General features: G+C 43.8%; 1 protein-coding gene across 2 annotated transcripts; it reads right to left on the bottom strand.

Moving 5' to 3' along the window:
- Nucleotides 1-2,688: 2,688 nt before the first annotated feature.
- ammecr1 (AMMECR nuclear protein 1) lies at nucleotides 2,689-16,519 on the bottom strand. Of its 2 annotated transcripts, XR_015107175.1 has the most exons (7): nucleotides 15,590-16,518; nucleotides 12,533-12,643; nucleotides 11,376-11,490; nucleotides 11,065-11,155; nucleotides 10,854-10,950; nucleotides 4,651-7,961; nucleotides 2,689-4,527 (listed from the first exon to the last, which is right to left on the bottom strand). XR_015107175.1 is itself a non-coding variant. In XM_086160220.1 (6 exons), exons 1-6 carry the CDS (start codon nucleotides 16,057-16,059, stop codon nucleotides 7,847-7,849), a joined length of 999 nt encoding a protein of 332 aa, XP_086016346.1. In that variant the 5' UTR covers nucleotides 16,060-16,519; the 3' UTR covers nucleotides 2,689-7,846. The 2 variants fall into 2 exon arrangements, 1 of the variants encoding a protein (XP_086016346.1); XM_086160220.1 differs by having other exon boundaries at nucleotides 2,689-7,961; nucleotides 15,590-16,519.
- Nucleotides 16,520-16,801: the final 282 nt, after the last annotated feature.

The raw sequence follows: 16,801 nt of genomic DNA, 5'->3' as shown, positions 1-16,801 counted from the left end.
CCTTCCTCGTATAATACTGTGTGACGACATCTCTGTCCGCTCTGCTTGCCGACTAATTCCCGTCTGAAATTGGTTTGTCTGTAATGTGTTTAAGTGTGGACTGATCAAGGTTAGCATCTCCACACTAGCTAAGCTACGGACGTTAGAAGCCCTGCATTGAACAGACGTAAAGGTTGTCGATAGAGACGGTAGATGCTTATCGGTGTAACTTCTCGTTCGGCTCGCCAGCCTGGTGACTGAAACACAAGTGCCGTCTTCTTCAATCGCTTTTTATCACAGAAGAGAATATAGGAAATCTGAGGTAACCACTTTTTTATTTTTTATTTTCCTGGCGCAGTAAACGATACCTTTACTATGATAGTAGCGGTTGTAAAGCTATGAATGTGGCTGGATCGCTGCCTCGGGGCGATAAAGTGTGAGCAAGGAGGCGTTGCTGCCAGTGCATCGTATCGCAAATATGGCTGACAAGCCACGGACATGATATATGAGCACATTACTCGGGAAGCCTTTTTATATACACATTTGCGAATATATCACAGAATCTGCTCAAGTATGGGAAATCAAACCATATGTATATCTTTGACGGCCATCAAACACATTAACACCTCAAAAAAAAGGATGACTGATCTCAATTAAAATAATATTTTTCATTTTGAATGCTTTTTCGTTTATTTATTTATTCATCTGTTTATTTTTGCTGATTCTAGTCGTTAAATGGCTAATTTTCGGGTCATTTCTGTCCATAAAAAAATGAAAATAAAATAAGTGACACAGCGGCATCTGTTTTCCGTAGGGAAAATAAGTAGTAATTTGAAAATGAGTTTCCAATTTCACAGCAGTGAATTTGCCAATGAAGGCAAAAGTAGATTGGAAAATTAGAAATATAATTTTTTATTGAAATAAAAAGAAGGAAACAAATGGAAGGTTTTGATTTTTATGTCCCAGCCTGAAGAGTCAAAGGGGAAAAAATGGGATATAACATAAACCGATGTATTAAGGCTCCAGGACATTATCATGGGTTCCTGGAATTGCTTTTACCCTTTTACTTCTTTCATGAGTCTTTTATAACATTAAAAGACATAAAAATGGTGAGGCCTGGAGGTGCGGCAGCAGGGTTGACATTAAAAAAAAAAAAAAAAAAGGGAAATCCCCTCCCCACGCACTTCACCCCAAGTATCCAAGTATCTCATGATCCCCATCCTATTCTAGTAAAAGATATCTCGACATGATTTTCTGCATCCAATGTGTGAATTACTGGAGTCAGATGGCACTAATTTCGTTCTCGGGCACTCATGCATGCTTTGACATTATTGAATTAAGCGATAAACACAAAGTGATATACATTTTTTTTGTCAAAATATTCTTTTGGCAACTGGACTTGAATTTGTTGATGTGCAGAAACTAGGTGTAAGGGGGAGGTACACCTAGTTTCTGCATATCAACTCTTCCACGTACATAATAAGCCAACATAATCTCGAAAAACCTGGCAGTTATATTTGGAAACTCACCATAGGTCATTAGAACTGAAGAAGCCTCTTGGATGAGGAGTGAAACATCTTCAAGTGCAGAAATTCAAGTCCAGTTGCCAAGACAAAGAGATTATGACAAGAATTCACCATGACCTTGATGACTGAGAACCTCCACAGATATACATTTTTCTTTGGCAATAATAAAAAATGCAGGCGATCTATATTTTTATTTGAAGTACTAAATTTAATGTACTTAATTTGAAGTGACATTGCTAAATCATGTGAACAGAGATGGCAGCAATGTATTGCAGAAAAGCAGAAAACTTGGCAGGGGATATTGAAAGGTGATAACTGGTCTTATTTTACAGCTTTATTATTTAAAAAAAAACTCCTCATACCTCAGCCTGATGGAAGCCATGATTGTAGTTCTTTACATGGCTGCCGAAGGTAGACCGTAGCCAGGAACAACAGGGTCCCGAACTACAAATGTGAAGGGAGGAATAAAAAAAACATTCAGGAAATTTGTTGAAAAAACAAAGGGATAAGTCGTGAATAGAGTGTTAAAGTATATGTTTTATAGAGATGTAATTGTATGGTCATACCGATTAACACAGGCAGAGGTCAGACTTTTCTTCCTGTCCAAATGAATCCGTGACGCAATTGGGGACGCGTTGAGCATCAAAGTCAATGCTATGAAAGAAGCACCTGTTAATTGTTTGTAACGTTTGTAAAAGCTTGTAAAATGCTTAATAGTTGAAAATGAACCGGTTACACTTGGTGTTTCCCCCCTGAAAGACAGCAATGACGGAAAGAGGCCTGGCTGATGCTAGTACACGGAGAACACCCATGCTGACGCTAGCTAGCGCGGCTAATCCTCGCTAACCGAAGCTAAAGGAAGTTTACAACAGGGTAAACTGTCAAGTTTGAACTGAGCGGAGCTTATAGCGGCGCCGCGATTATTATTATTAAATAGACGCCGATAATTCTTTGAAAGGGGCATTGGTATTTAATTTTGGCTCATAGGTTTTGAAAAATATACCTCGCTTGATACCGGGGACGTCAACGCTGCTAAGGCTAACGTTATTTCCAACGTATGTGAAGGGATGCTAACGGTCAGTGCTGACTCACCTGCTGTCCTCTGGGAGTGCCGCTGGGATAAATTTCACTCAATTGAGTGTGTGTACGTGTGTGTGTTGTTAAACAAAAATAAAGCGACACATTTTCCACTTTAGTCGATTTTGAATTTTTTTTATTGTATAAGTGATTTTAAAAGGTAATAACAATGTTTAAAACTACATTATCTTCACAGCCATTGCTTACATACTCAAGATAACCCTCTATATATATTCTTTCAACTCCCCCAGATTCCCCTTTTTTTGTAACTAATTTCTTTTTTTATTTATTATTTTCTTTGTTTTTGTTTTTTTGTGTATTTTTTCTTTTGGAGTCATACTATCATAATAAATGCCCATTTCAAGTCTCGTCACACTAACAGCAATTCAATAGGAAAGGAGGAAGGTTCTATCTCTACAGGGGATGGATTTATTTTCTTTTTTTGAAAGTTCCCAGTTCGTATGTTTTGTTTTTTTTCTCCATCAACATTTTCAAGTTACTAAAGCAGAAAAAAATAATAAACAAGATCCAAAAAAATGAAAACAAAAAATAAAAGAAATAAAAAGATTGGTATGAGGAGTTACACCAGGCAACCCTCCCAGCCCGTCAGGCCACTGCAACGGAAAAGTTCAGTTTGTACAGTGACACGTGTTTCAAGTCAAGTGTCTCGAAAAAGTCAGAACATAGAAAACCCACTAAAATAATTTTGAAACTAGATCCAAAATATTCTTTTTGAAAAGAATTTATTTTGATGTACAAAAAGTCATTTTCTTTTTTTTTTTTTGTTTTGCTTTTTTTTTTTTATAATAAAAGTTTCAAACACAAGTTTATTGTAGTTCTTATTTGTCATTATCATTATTATTATTATTGATTCATTTACTCTTTTTATCTTTTTTCTTTTTTTAATTACTCCTCTATCAGTGCGATTGTATACCAGTGCAGCTACTGGGTCCAGAGTAAAGAAAACAGGCTTTTTCATCTTTAATGGCATAAAAAATAAGGAAAAATCCATCTTTTTATACAAAGTATAACTGCTGGTCTTTAGGGAAAAAACATTTATAAACCCATAAAGCTAGGAGGCACACCATGGGATTTTCATTTTTGTAAATTATAGCAATAATAATAATAATAATAATAATAAACAAAATAAGTGACAACAACTTGCAACCATTTAAACCGTCCTTGATGCCACGAACGGCTCCAGAGACAAATACAATGAAAATTCATTGGAAAAAAAAATGTGGTTGCTCATTAAGTCAAGACAGTTGAGAAATTGCACAAAAAAAAAAACAAACAAACAAAAAAAAAAAAAAGTAAAGAACATTTTGTCAATTGCAGGGCTGTTTTTTTTTCTTCTTTTTTGGAAGGACAGGAAGCCAGGCCTGAAAAAGCAGCATTCGGGCATGGCCGCTGGCATCTTTGGTTCGGTCGAACATACGAAGGTAGCGCAAGCTCGAGCATTCCACGAAATGTATGAGAATGACCGCGCACGGAATGCTGAGGCGGAACTCTTAACCCTGGTATGGAACCAAAATCGCAATCTGCTACAACAAACTACTGACGTCGTTCCATAGTTTCCCCGTGAGGTATCAATGCTTGGAAAACAGTTCGTGTTCAGATGCAGAGCAACGCTCCGCGCGTCCTGCGCAAAACGTTCAGTCTGCATCCCCGTCTGGGAGACGCGGGACCTTACTGCCGGTCAACGTGCCGTCTCGCTGGAGGTCAAACAATTCAGCAGCTAGAGGTTAACGGAGGATGTGCTCTGAAGGAGAAGAAGAGGGTAAAAATAAAAAGCAACATCTGGCCTTCCGGGGCGAGGCAACAACCGTCGCCGTTGCTGTCTACCGACACGCATCGCGCCTTGACAAACCACAATGAGGGGGGATGGAGGGAGGTTAACGTGTGACTTCTTGTCCTTTCAAACCTGCATGGGTGTTGACTTGCACTGGTAGGAAAAGAAAGAAAAAGAACAGAAAAAAAAAAAAATGAACAAAAAAAAATTAACACCTGTTGAACAGATCTGCATATATCAAGGATAGTAAAGGTAACACATTTAGGATTTTCTCACCATAGATCACTGTTTCGTGACGAGGACGACCATTAACAGTACATTCCTTAGCCCCTTATGACGTGCTTGCTGCTGGGACTTTTTTTTTCCTCCGTTATATGAGAAAAGATTATCCATCCGTTTTTCCCATAGGGAACTGATCCCAAAAGTCACCCACGCCGGACTGAACGAGAACAGGGGGCTACGGTTTTTGCGTCGGTGACATCCTTCCGATTAAAAAAACAAAAAACAAAAATAAAAATAAAAAAAAGTAAAAAAAAAAAAAAAAAAATCAAAATGCGCCGCCACAGCTCATTTCACAGCAATATACTAAAGAGAAAATCATACATGCCTCTTTAAGTATGATATGATCAATGAGTCCGCATGACCAGTCACAAACTGTGACCACCCCAATATGAGGTCTGATAGCACCATAGTTCTCTTTTAAATCTCTTAATGGTTCATAAGAGCGTCTAAGCCATAGATCAAGCATATCGTGGATAAAACCATAGGTCTCATACTCATACATACATGCAACTAAATACATTGCATGTGTATACAAAGACATATATGTAAAAGAGCATGGTCAATTTGGTTTTGCAGCAGAGAAATTCAGGTTGTGCTGTGCTGAATGGACCAGGAAGAGGCAGGGCGCCGCGAGCATTCCCCATCTCGGCCGCCCACAAGTAGCGTTTTTCGGGCGAACCGTACATTTCTACGAGTACGACTCAACCCGGCGTTTCACAATAATGATGATGATGATGATAGTAAAGGACAGCGTGCAACCATTAAGAGTTGATGGAGAGGCGTAGCCATATGTCGAAGATCAGCAGCTGAATGGGGACAGGGGGACAGGACAGGGGCCCCCTGTCATGTCAAGAAGTGAAAACGAATTTTCCCACACCGTGTCACGGAGGAACGTTCCGGCGCCGCACCTCCTGGTCCATCCTTCTTTAAAACCATTCATTTTAAGGCAACACAACTTAAATCTGGGTCATTTTGAGGAGGCCGGGGAAGAAGGGGTTACTGTGGATGGAGTGCCAAAAAGCCCTTGAAATTTTTGCATAAAGAAAAACAAAAAAAAAACAAACAAAAACAACCTGTCAGTTAGTAAAGGCTGTTACAACGAAAAGGAACCTCTCAAAAAATTCCAGTTAGCCAAAACGAAAAAGCCGAAAAGAAGAATACAAAAAGAACTGGACCGCACGGTGATCCTCGGCAGAAGGACTAGCCTAGAGTGTGCGGACGTGACTCACCGTACACGATATTCTGGTGGGAAATGGCTTCTTGTGAGCTCACAGCGCTCAGGCTTTTTTTTTTCTTTTTCTGTAATAACTGCGAGTCGCCCCGAAGTACAGGGCAGCCGCTGACCAAACAAGGCTCAATACACTCGGATTGGGACTGGGATCTTGGTGCTGCATGACGTGCGGCGATAAAACGACGTGCCGTTTTCATACGATGAACGGGTCGCTTCCTTTTTTTTTTTTTTTTGTGCGTCGAGTGGTGTCTCATCGGACTATTCAAATACATCATACTTGGTGGACAAGCAACGACGGTTAACTACGATCTGGGGAAAAGGGCGAGACGATGTTACTACTGTTACGTGGACGACACACACACGTGCACGCGCACACATACACACGCAATGTCCGACTAAATGACTGAAATCCAGCGACGCTGGTGAGGGTTTGCATTCAGAGGTCGGCGACCCGGCCCCCTACTCTCCGTCACCAAACACACACCACCAACAAGCAGACCACTCTCACAAAGTGTGGAATTAAAAAGAGAATATGGCTTTAAGTAGTTAGAGCGTTTTTTTGTTTTTCTTCCCTGTCGAGTGACTCCCTGCCAGTAAACTCGGAAACCAACGGTTACATTTAAATGAAAGCATGCATTATTTTTTTTCCATTAGGTCTCAGGGACCCCCCTCCACCCTCCCCCACCCCCCCCACCCCGCTCCCCCAAACACACTATCACATGTAGCCACTTGCAACTCAGAGACAATTAATATTAAAAAAAAATTGTATTAAAAAAAAAAAAAAAAAGAAACATCACACCTGCAGACACGGTTAACCTCAAAGACACAATGGCTTCCTCCGCAGTTACCAAATATTCAAAAAAAAAAAAAAGTTTTAGGGTTTTGGGTGGGTAATGTTTAAAAAAAAAAAAAAAAAAAAAAACCAACAACTAGAACACAGGAGGGGCCGCATGTGAGCGCTGGAGCAGAACGCTCACTTTCAAGGTTTAAACCAGTTCAACCACAAAACACCGCAAATACTCCTTTTTTGGGAGGGGGGGGGCTCCAAAAACAAAAAAACAAAAACAAATCTGATTTCTTCCAGCGTCTTTATCCACACACACACACACACACACACACACACACACACACACACACACACACACACACACACACACACACACACACATACACCTCTGTGAGCTCCAACAATAAACACGACCGGCTGGTCACAGAGCATCACAATCCTACGAGCTAAACTTCACAGGGTTTTAACGGATCCCCGAAAAAATACGCTTCCCAACTACAACACTACGAGAGTTTACAAGACTTGACAACCTCAACAGTCAATCTTTTGTTTGTTTGTTTTTTTTGTTTGTTTGTTTGTGTTGAGAGGAATCAGAGACGACACAGCCTTTGAGAACTGCGGTTGCTTTGCTACATGGGTTGTATGTCATGTCTGGTTAGCAAGAGAGGGAAAAAAAAGCAAAAAGAATTTAAGGAAGAAGGGAAAAAAAGGGGGGCTGGGGTTTCTTGGTAAATGTTAAAATCGTAGCAAAGCCGAAAGAATACTAACGACTGATCCGCCGTAAGACTTCCTTCCATCCACAGAATCAAACACCTGATTAGGTTTTACTGAAAAAGACGCGTGATTAATAAAATAAAAAAAAGTTTAATTTTCAAAAATACGAATGGGGGGGGGGTTATAGAGATAAGGTATACATATGCTGCGAAAACTTAAACCACAGGCAAAGGAGAAGAAAAAAAAGGGAATAAAAAAGGGTGGTTTTCTTGTCATAATCAAATGATGCTCTGTTGCCACCCGTTGCCATGTCAACGTCAGGGGGAGACGGCCAGCATGGCAACGGAAACTATCATCATAAAATTGTACAGTAGTAGAAATAACTAGACCAGGAGGGGGCGGGCTCTCCTGGGAAAAGGTCCGCGGAGAGGTCCAATGATTGGTCATGCGGCTCGCTGTCAGGAATAATGGTTGTAGGGTGGTAGAGGGTGCCCGATGCCATTCTGGTAGTGATGGTGCTGGCGGTGGGCTATGTACTCTGCATAACCCATTGTCATCTTCTCGCTACGGTACCTAAAAGTGGGGAAGGAAACAAAACAAAAAGTGGAAAAAAAAAAAAAAAAATGTGTTGGTGAACTCTGGTCGACCCCCCCGCGCTCCTCGAAAATCTTCATGGCGCTTTTCCGGGACACAGTTCGAGCACGACCTGGGTAGGGGTTGGTCTGTGGCAGGGCTAAACTGCCATGACTTGGATGTTAGCCATGCTAACTTGTAACATTTTTGCAGGTTCTTTTTTGAAAAAAAAAGAAAAAAAAAAACCAGCAGGTTTGATTCTGTCATGAGCTGAACCTTACCAGAGTGGGTACTTAAAAAAAAAAAAAAAAAAAAAAAAAAAAAAAAAGAAAATACCAGGGAAACAGGTACGATCCCTGAAGGATACCAAGGAAGAACCCAGTTGAGTCGTACAGTAACTGTATCATGGAAAAAGGGCCAAATTACATAGCCAGTCAGGATGTGCCAATTCATCACCCAAGGCAGCAGTAACTTCAATGATAGTAGAAAGAAGCTTGATATACACAAATCAAATTCAAGTGGCAATCAATAGCGTTACCCACCTTTGAGCCAGCGGATACGTGGGTCTAGCTAATCGCAGACATGGAGGTCGGTTGTAACATGACAGGAAGTAGTTTTCAATCCCGCTTTTTTTCCCCAAATGATCGAATGTTGTTTTCCAACCACGAAAATCTAATCTGATCCGAAACTCCATTGGGGAGAAAAAAAAAAAAACCCAAGCCTGTTCTGGAACAGAAGGCCGAGTCATGCTCTGTCCACATCTGCTTCATTACGGGATTTTCGGTTTGCATTAGTCGGATCTGTTTGCTTCTCTTTTTTGTTTGTTTCCAATTCAATCAGAGCACAATCAAAGCAGGAAGCGGCAGACGTGGATGCAGCAGTAAAATCCACCGGCATGATCGTATCTCACGCTGCCTCCACTGCAAATCACTTTTCACCATTTTTTAATCACTTCAGCCTCCTTCAGATAATGTTATTGTCCCATCCGGGATGTTTTTTTTTTTTTGTCCCCACCAATACGTGGCCTCCATCTGTGTGTTGCCAACCATTGCATGAATGTGTCATGGCTGACGAAGGACACAGAGGATTCCTTACAGCACTCTGTCGTTGTGACATTGTTTTGTTTTTCTTGAACACAAAAACCACCCAAACCTGCAGAACACCCCTGGGGGATGTGAATAAATTCCTTTTTCCACACGGCAGCTTGTGGAAACCCAGGCCGGGGAGGAACTCAGCAACATTGTCAAAGCTGAAAACGGCTTGGAAAGTCAGGCTAAAAAGGACTTGAGAGCCAGGTTGATATTTCGTGACTCATCTTGGTGTTTCCTCTCAATTCGATTGAATCTGCCGGAGACAGGCCGCGCCTGATATCAACAAACAGACGCTCTGCATTATCTCCTGTCTGCACAGAGTTTGCACGCTCAAAAGCTTGGTATTAGACTTCTAAGATGTCAATTCCCGCATTCTAAACTTGCACATCCCGTGAACACAGCATTTAACGTTTACATTTTTTTCTTTCAACTTGCACATCTTGTTAATACTGTTAACATCTTGTTGCTCTAATATTGTGATTATTATATTTATATCATGATATAGTCAAAATATATCAGATACAATTATTAGTAATTTAATTGTTATTGCTTGTTTTTGGGCTACCTCTGACTTTACTGTGGACAGCAAAATTAGAATTTCATTGTACGAGGGAAACGTGCACTGTACCGCACATATGACAATCAACACTTGTATCAACAATGCATCAGCTAGGGCAAGCCGAGTTTCCGAGTAAAAGTTGAATTACACCTTCATGGCCAGAAGAGCAGCGTCTCAGGGGCGGGGATGGTTCCTTTGGCTATGAGAAAATGGAATTGCCACGGTCTCTATCGTAGTGACCTGGTTCATAGAAGCCAGCTGATAGATTGCATTCATTCATTGCCCACCCTGCTTATTTGGCGGCCTGTCCTGCCAATGGTTGCATATGCTGAAAGGGCTGTGATGTCAAAAAGGGAGCGCCTATGCTGCAAAGGGCGGAGGCAGCCAATGCTCGTAATTCTGATTACGTCGCCGCCTATGCTTTTGCTGTTTTTGATTACAGCGGTGGTGAAGGTCTGCTAGTGCAGTACGAATGCTGGGTCTGAGAAAGCTGTCGCTATTACAGTGTTAAAACCAGCCAAAATCAAAAACAGCTGAACCACAAAGCCATATTGGCAAGCTCATAGACTTGAGTTGATTGAGCTGGTTGATAAGGGTGGGGGGTTGCTTTAATTAAAATGTAGCATAATTTTCTATTTTCAATGATGGTTTTATTTGCGAGGAGATTAAGCCTAGCGGACACCACACATTCTCAGCAGGGATTTAACAAATGCGTGAGAAACACGTTGCCTTTTTTCCATGACATTGGGCTTCAAAGTGTCGAAAACGTGTCTGTATTGACGAACCCGTCACCCCTGACGGAATAGAAGTATAAATCCACTGTCACAGACAGGATGAGCCTGAATGAGCACCGCAAATCATCAAATTCCTGTTTTTTTTTTCTCCCGAGATGTGCAGCAATTTTTGCTCCGACAAAACGTCAGCGTCGATTCTTGCAGGGAATTTAATAAAAAAAAAAAAAAAAGGCTCGTTCCTAATTAGACACTGATCGACTGGCTCGGACCCTCCAGCGACCAATCAATACTGGACTTTGAATGTTTTTCGGGGGCAAATTGACTCACGCGAGAGACGTATGGTGACTAAAAAAGGCGCCATGGACACCCCCCGGGCTGAACGCCCGCTTTCTGCAGCCTTAAATATGCAATGGATGCACGATAACGTTAAGAAGTGTTTTCGGGGACTGTGGGGTTGTGCGGGCCGATGTAAATGAACCGATGCGGTGATTCCAGGGTGCGACCTTACCTGGTTAACTTAATGGTCTTCCTGAAATCATTTGTGATGGGAGCTTTGTAACCTCCCTTTCGTAGTAAGGAATCTATGGTTTGAATGTGGTCCCAACCTGCAGGAGAGAGACACAAAACTCCTGAACAAATGAGCCAAAGCCGTCAATCACTTGTGATTTCGCAGCAAGGGATAAGGGTCTGAAAACAACAGTGGCAGCGCTGGATCTCACCTTGCTCCTTTGCAACCTCTGGTAGGTAGGTGGCGGTGCGCTTTGATCCTTTTTCATTGAAAAACTCTATCCTAATACCGTGAACACCCACCTGGAGATGCGAGGGAAAGCCATGCGTGAGATATTGCGAGCTTTCAAAGTAAAACTCTCCTTGTTAAATAATAAAAGCGGAGGGCTGTGGACAAAAATACGCTTCGGAAAAAACGGGAGGGGGGGAGAGCGGTTGCGTGTCATCATGGGAGGGAAAAAAATAAAATAAAAAGACGCCGGTGGACGAATACTCGAAACGTGGGGTGGCGTCCGCCTCTCACCTCCCAGTCAAGGTAATCACCGACGTCTTCAAAGTTGGTGAGAAGAGACACTGAGCAGAAGAGGCGAGGCAGCTCATCCCTTGTCATGGGGGGGAAGCGGCTGTCTTTAAGGGCACTGGAGGCATAGAGAGGACAGAAAAAAAACACTATTAACCACAAGAGGCCAGTTTTAAGACCCCACCCTTTGTGTTGTAACTGAAGCCGCCGCCTCAGACTGCTAACGGTATAAGAGACATGGCAACGCTGCTCCCAATATGCAGATGAGGGTCAGTGAGGGTGTTTTCTCCCGTGTCAGCCGGGTCAGACGTTAACCCCACAGGCTATGTATGTGCATCTGCACACAATACCTTTCGGCCCGCGAGGGGAGCCGCATGTGTTTATATATATTTCTAAAAAGTCAGCTGTGCCCCCCCAGGTGAAGACAGTCAAGGGAAGAACCTCAATGTTTACAAAGAGCCCTGTCAACATGAAACAGCGAACACGTTTTTATTTGTTTTAAATAATCAATATCAGTGCAACACATGATTTACAGCTCTAAATCTGGCTTTACTGAAAAATAGTTTGCAGGTATGTAAATAAATAAATGTCTCATTCACAGAGAGTTTTTTGGAAGGCCTCTTTTCCGTTTCGGGGGAAACTCGAGATTCTACATACAATTGCACACAGTGTGCAATTGTATGTAGGCACTGTGTGCTTATTGTAACATCAATCTAAAAATGACTGGGAATCGGCAGATTTATTTATATCTGGTGCTACTGAAATCATTGTAGGCTAGTGAGGGTAAAAAAAAGGAAACTCAAAGTCCGGGATGAAGAGGCATGGAAGAAAAACAAGCGACCTCTCAGCCATGTGCCTGAACGGTCATGTGACACAGCCGATCTGCTGACGGGGTGAACAAATGACCATCAATGTGAAATAAGGCATCTACAAAGTCTGCAAAAAACACAGATTTGGCTCCCAGGCGCATCGCCGAGCGGACCAAGGTTTAAAATAAGCATATGTAGTTGTGAGGTTCAATCCCGTGTATTATTACCTTCAAAACCTTCAACTTAGTGCTTGGCACGTGTTTACAGTGGGCTGGAGTTTTTTGGCGTTAAGGCTATGTATTGTGACAAACCAGTCTATCGGGCCCAAAGTCCCTGGCTGTTGCCACTCACCTGGTAAGGGTGTACTCCCTGAGTCCTGAGTGCAGATTCATGGCAGAAAATGTACCTATACAACCCCTCAACCGCTTGTCTCTGCCTATTTTCCATGTGACAAACAGCGGGCTGGAAAGAGAGAGGGGAATAGGTTAGAGCGTCTCATGGCTGATGAAATAAAACTTCGAAGGGAGCCGTACCAGCGTCGCCTGCCGGCGCTAATCCGTGTTAGTATGTATTTCTTATTTCCATAAGGCAATTCCAACAAATGGTTTCGACATTGCGATGGCTGATTTTGCATAATCAATGTAAAAGTTTAATATCTCCGAACCCTTCGAGTACTGGAAAGGATTTCCCCATCTTTTTTTTATGATTTTTTTTTTAAATGGTCAAACAGACCAACCTGTCCCAAACAAGTTCTCCCCAGCATCCAGATGCACACATTCATCATTTATCTGATTGATCGCTGCTGGCAATAACCTGAATGACATCTTGTTTTAGCAACACGATAAAATCCCAGGACGGAGGGAGCCTGGTAGTGTTTCCGGAGCTGGCGATAATAAGTCTTAATGTGTCTCCGCCGAGGTTGTATTAGTGATGTTTGATGGAATATGAGCTATGAGGGGCTGTACTCAGTGTTCAACAGTCTGGATTTAGCACTAATGAACACCATCTGCCACGTCATGGATTCATAACTCGTTCAAGCTTTCAGGCGAGGAAAAGATTTGTTTTTGTGTTGACATTTCGCCCACAGGTACCCCGAGTGCTTGTCAGTGAACTGCACACTCCCCTTTACACAAGAACACTCATTGCTACAGGCCTAAGACATATATGGATACTAACTGTCATCTAAATCATATCCATTTCTCAGAAAATTAAAGAAATTACCTTGAAATTTTCAGGAATTTACTGACCAAGTTGCAGTAAATTACCAGTTGCAAAATTAAGGACAAAATGTATGTATTTTTGCATCTCTAACAGCAATTCCAAAAAAATGAAACTGCATTTGTTCAAGCTGGGGAAAAAAAAAATCCTCTCTGTTATGATCTTTCTGTCTCTTATTGAATCTTGAATTTTGAAAAGTAGAAACTCCCCATAAAACCTGGACCTTGTTGAAATGGTAATAACCAAAGGTTACACAAGGCAGCAGACATGCCTTCCTTTCAAATCAAACCCCATTTAAACCATTACCTGTTTTTTTACCTAAAAGCCAATACAAATGTCCTCAGCTCTTGCTTGTTACTAATTAACTGACTCTGCTTGAATAATGCCTGAATAATGCCAACATGGGCTCGACGGCGGTTGAAGTTGTTTACTCGCAGAGCTTTGCGTTGTTGTTTAGAGGATCTCAATAATTCATCCTGACAGGGGCAGGGGGTGTCGGACGCCGTACAACGAAACACCGCTTTACGAGATGAGCGAAAACCCGAGTCAAGTTCACGGAGGACCCCCGGGCGACAAAGCGACTCCCTGGAAGGAGAGCAATGCCTTTGACCGTTTTGCCAACTAAAAGGCAAACGGGCTTTGTCAACAGCGGGGTTTTCGGGAAATTGGTAACAGAAGAGACAAGCTTTGGATGGCGTGCAAAACCGTTTTGTAAATGCCTTTCGATGCCATCGGTTAGTCACTACAGCCCGTTGCAGACATGTTTGTAGGGCTTATGCATGTTTGTTTGTCCTCGCTCAGATCAGTGTTTGTTTCCAACCCCCCTCCCCCCTATACACCCTATGGCTTGCTTCCTTCCTCCCTCTCTGCACTGACACACAGAAAAAAAGAGCCCTCTTCCCTGTCGATGCCCTCCGGTTTGGCGTTTTAATCCGTTCACAGTGTCGGTTTCTGGGCGGAAAAACCTCCCCGCAGGCTCCGGGACGAGGTGGGGTCGGTTGTCTCGGTACAGTTTCGAACAAACGGGAAAACACGATCATAACGGAAGGCGGTTGAGTCATAACAAAAACACACAGTAGTAGAGAGGATCAGTCAAAAGACAATCATTTGACGCCAATATCACTCATCCTCTGTTGATATCTCGGTCATCTGACTCGATGTTCTGAATGATTTTACGGAACTGATAAGTCCAAGGCACGCCACCGTTTTTTTCCTCCTGTCTTTGTTGGCCGATGCTAAGACCGGTTGTTAGCATTGTTGCCTTACAGTTGAGAGGAAATCCCCGCCGTGCGGTGTCACGTTCAGAAACAAAGAGCCCCGGCTCCCGAACGTCTTGTTTGACTTATTCCTTAAAAGCAGAGAAAACGCTTCAGTTGATTTAAAGACTCCAAGCTCATCGGGGTACCATTAGCACGCTCATTTAGCACGGAGCTAACAAAGCTAACGCTGATAGGTGACAGTGTTCCATCAGCAAGCTAATGTAGCGTACAGCTAACTCAGCTAACGTTGATAACAGTTAACACCCCGATGTTCATTTTTAGTCAAAGTGTCTTGAAAATTAATGAACACGAAATGTAGCTTAACCCGGTCTTAATCCACACCCCTAACAGCGTATTCATGTCAAAAACCAATTCAAAAAATTAAAAAATAAAAATAGCGATGTTATCTTGCTCGTTCCACTCTACCTGTGAACTGACCGGTCGCTAGCACGGTAGAGGCTAGGGGATAAGCTCGCCAAGCGTTAGCCGGTGTTTACCGGGTCGAAATAAAGCCGCAAGGTTACCATTTCGGTCGCCGGAAAACGACGGAAAATGTTTTTTACGACACCCCGCGGCGATTAAGTAATAAGTAACGCGACTCGATTACCACACGGGTAATGTTTAATTGAAAGGGTAACGCGGCTATACTAGCTGCGGGTCGGCTAGCTGCTAGCTAAAAAAACAGGCCCGGATTCCAACTTGAGCCCGGATCGTGTGCTTATTTTTCCCCCACATTAAACATCAGAGTTGATTAAAAATATGCATTTATTTTGACATGACAGGTGGCGGACGCTGGGGGCCGTCCAGCCCTCCGCACAGACTCCCGAGAGCTGAAGGGAGGGGGGGAGGGTTGCCATTGTGCCTTTTTTCCCTGAAACCGTTGCTGCAAAACACACGAAAACACAACAAAAGGCATGAAGTTAATACTCACTAGGGATCGTTTGTAAACCTGGGTGTTCTTGGAGGTTGGTATCCGTACAGATGGCAATAAAGCACGTCAAAGCAGAAGCAGCACATCTCCGCTGAGACGACCATTTTTCTGCCTCCGCTTCCCGACCCAGGTCCGGGGCTGAGATTCGGGGAGAGACCGGATGAGGTGTAGCCGGCCGGGGCCGGGGACAGAGCGCTTGTGCCGCCGCTCCCGCCGCTAACGTTCCCCCCGGGTCCCCCCAGGCCGTTGGCTCTGCTCGCGTTGGCCGCCGCCGCCGCCGCCGCAACGGTCGCCGACGAGCCAATCCCCAGCTCCGATCCACAATGTCCGGTCCCCGCCACCCCGCTCCCCGCCCCCACCCCGCCGGGACCCCCAGACCCGGGCGATCCCGACAGTTTCTGCTTCTTCACCCCGCAGCACCCGGCCGCCATCTTGGAACAATCTGCACCGACACACCGCTTCCGACCCATAACCGTCACCGCGGGATGGGTGGGGGGGGACGCCGGCCAGACGTACAAATCCCACTGCGTTGATGCGTACGGCGGACGATCCTCCACTTCCACGCCGAGATCTTCGCCCTTTTCTCCTGTTTTTTTTTCCTCTCTCCTCTCTCTCTCTCTCTCTCTCTTTAAAACCGCTCTCAACAAATGCACGAGAAGACTGCAATTGCAATGTCACCCAAACGTCGCCTTTAAAACGCGCAACTTGGCTGCGCCGAATCCACAAGCTTGACCAGCGTCCTTTTTTATTATTATTATTATTATGATGTTGATGATGGGTTATTTCCTTGAGTAACGGTAGTCACGACACGTCCTGCGTTTAAAAAAAAATCCCTGTCAAATGGACACGATCCGGAGCTGCAGCCGATTTTGTTTTTTTTTTTTTCCTCCCCCACCCCCACCACCACCGCCACCACCACCACCGCCGCCACCCCACCCTCCCCGGACGACCCTCCGCTTGTCAGTTCTCATTCAGCGTGCAAGTTGCAGGGGAGTGCAAGGCGGTTCCGTCCGGGATGACGAGACAGCGGCCGGGCGGTCCAGATGTGAAGCCGGGGTTGGGTGTAGCGGCTGCAGCAGCGGCGCTTGTGGGCCCCGGCGGCGGCGCAGGAGTGGAAGCCGGCAACCGGAGCACGCAGGACCCATAAAGCCTCAGCACGGATTGCGTGCGGTGTCATGGGGGACGTCGCTCCTCATTGCACCAGCTTGTTTT

This window comes from Fistularia commersonii, chromosome 15, assembly GCF_037954325.1.
Source record: "Fistularia commersonii isolate RoL2024-O1a breed Wild chromosome 15, RoL_Fcom_v1.0, whole genome shotgun sequence".
Taxonomy (NCBI): Eukaryota; Metazoa; Chordata; class Actinopteri; order Syngnathiformes; family Fistulariidae; genus Fistularia; species Fistularia commersonii.
The sequence above is the reverse complement of the archived record's forward strand: the minus strand, read 5'-3'. Positions and strand labels throughout refer to the sequence as shown.

Bases quoted from the DNA above. Each gene is read 5' to 3' on its own strand.
- ammecr1 (XM_086160220.1), bottom strand. From the start codon at position 16,059: ATGGGTCGGAAGCGGTGTGTCGGTGCAGATTGTTCCAAGATGGCGGCC. The intron at 11,491-12,532 runs GTGAGTGGCAAC...CTATGCCTCCAG, and splicing joins AGGGAGTACACCCTTACCAG to TGCCCTTAAAGACAGCCGCT. The intron at 7,962-10,853 runs GTAAGGTCGCAC...CCCCACTTTTAG, and splicing joins AAGACCATTAAGTTAACCAG to GTACCGTAGCGAGAAGATGA.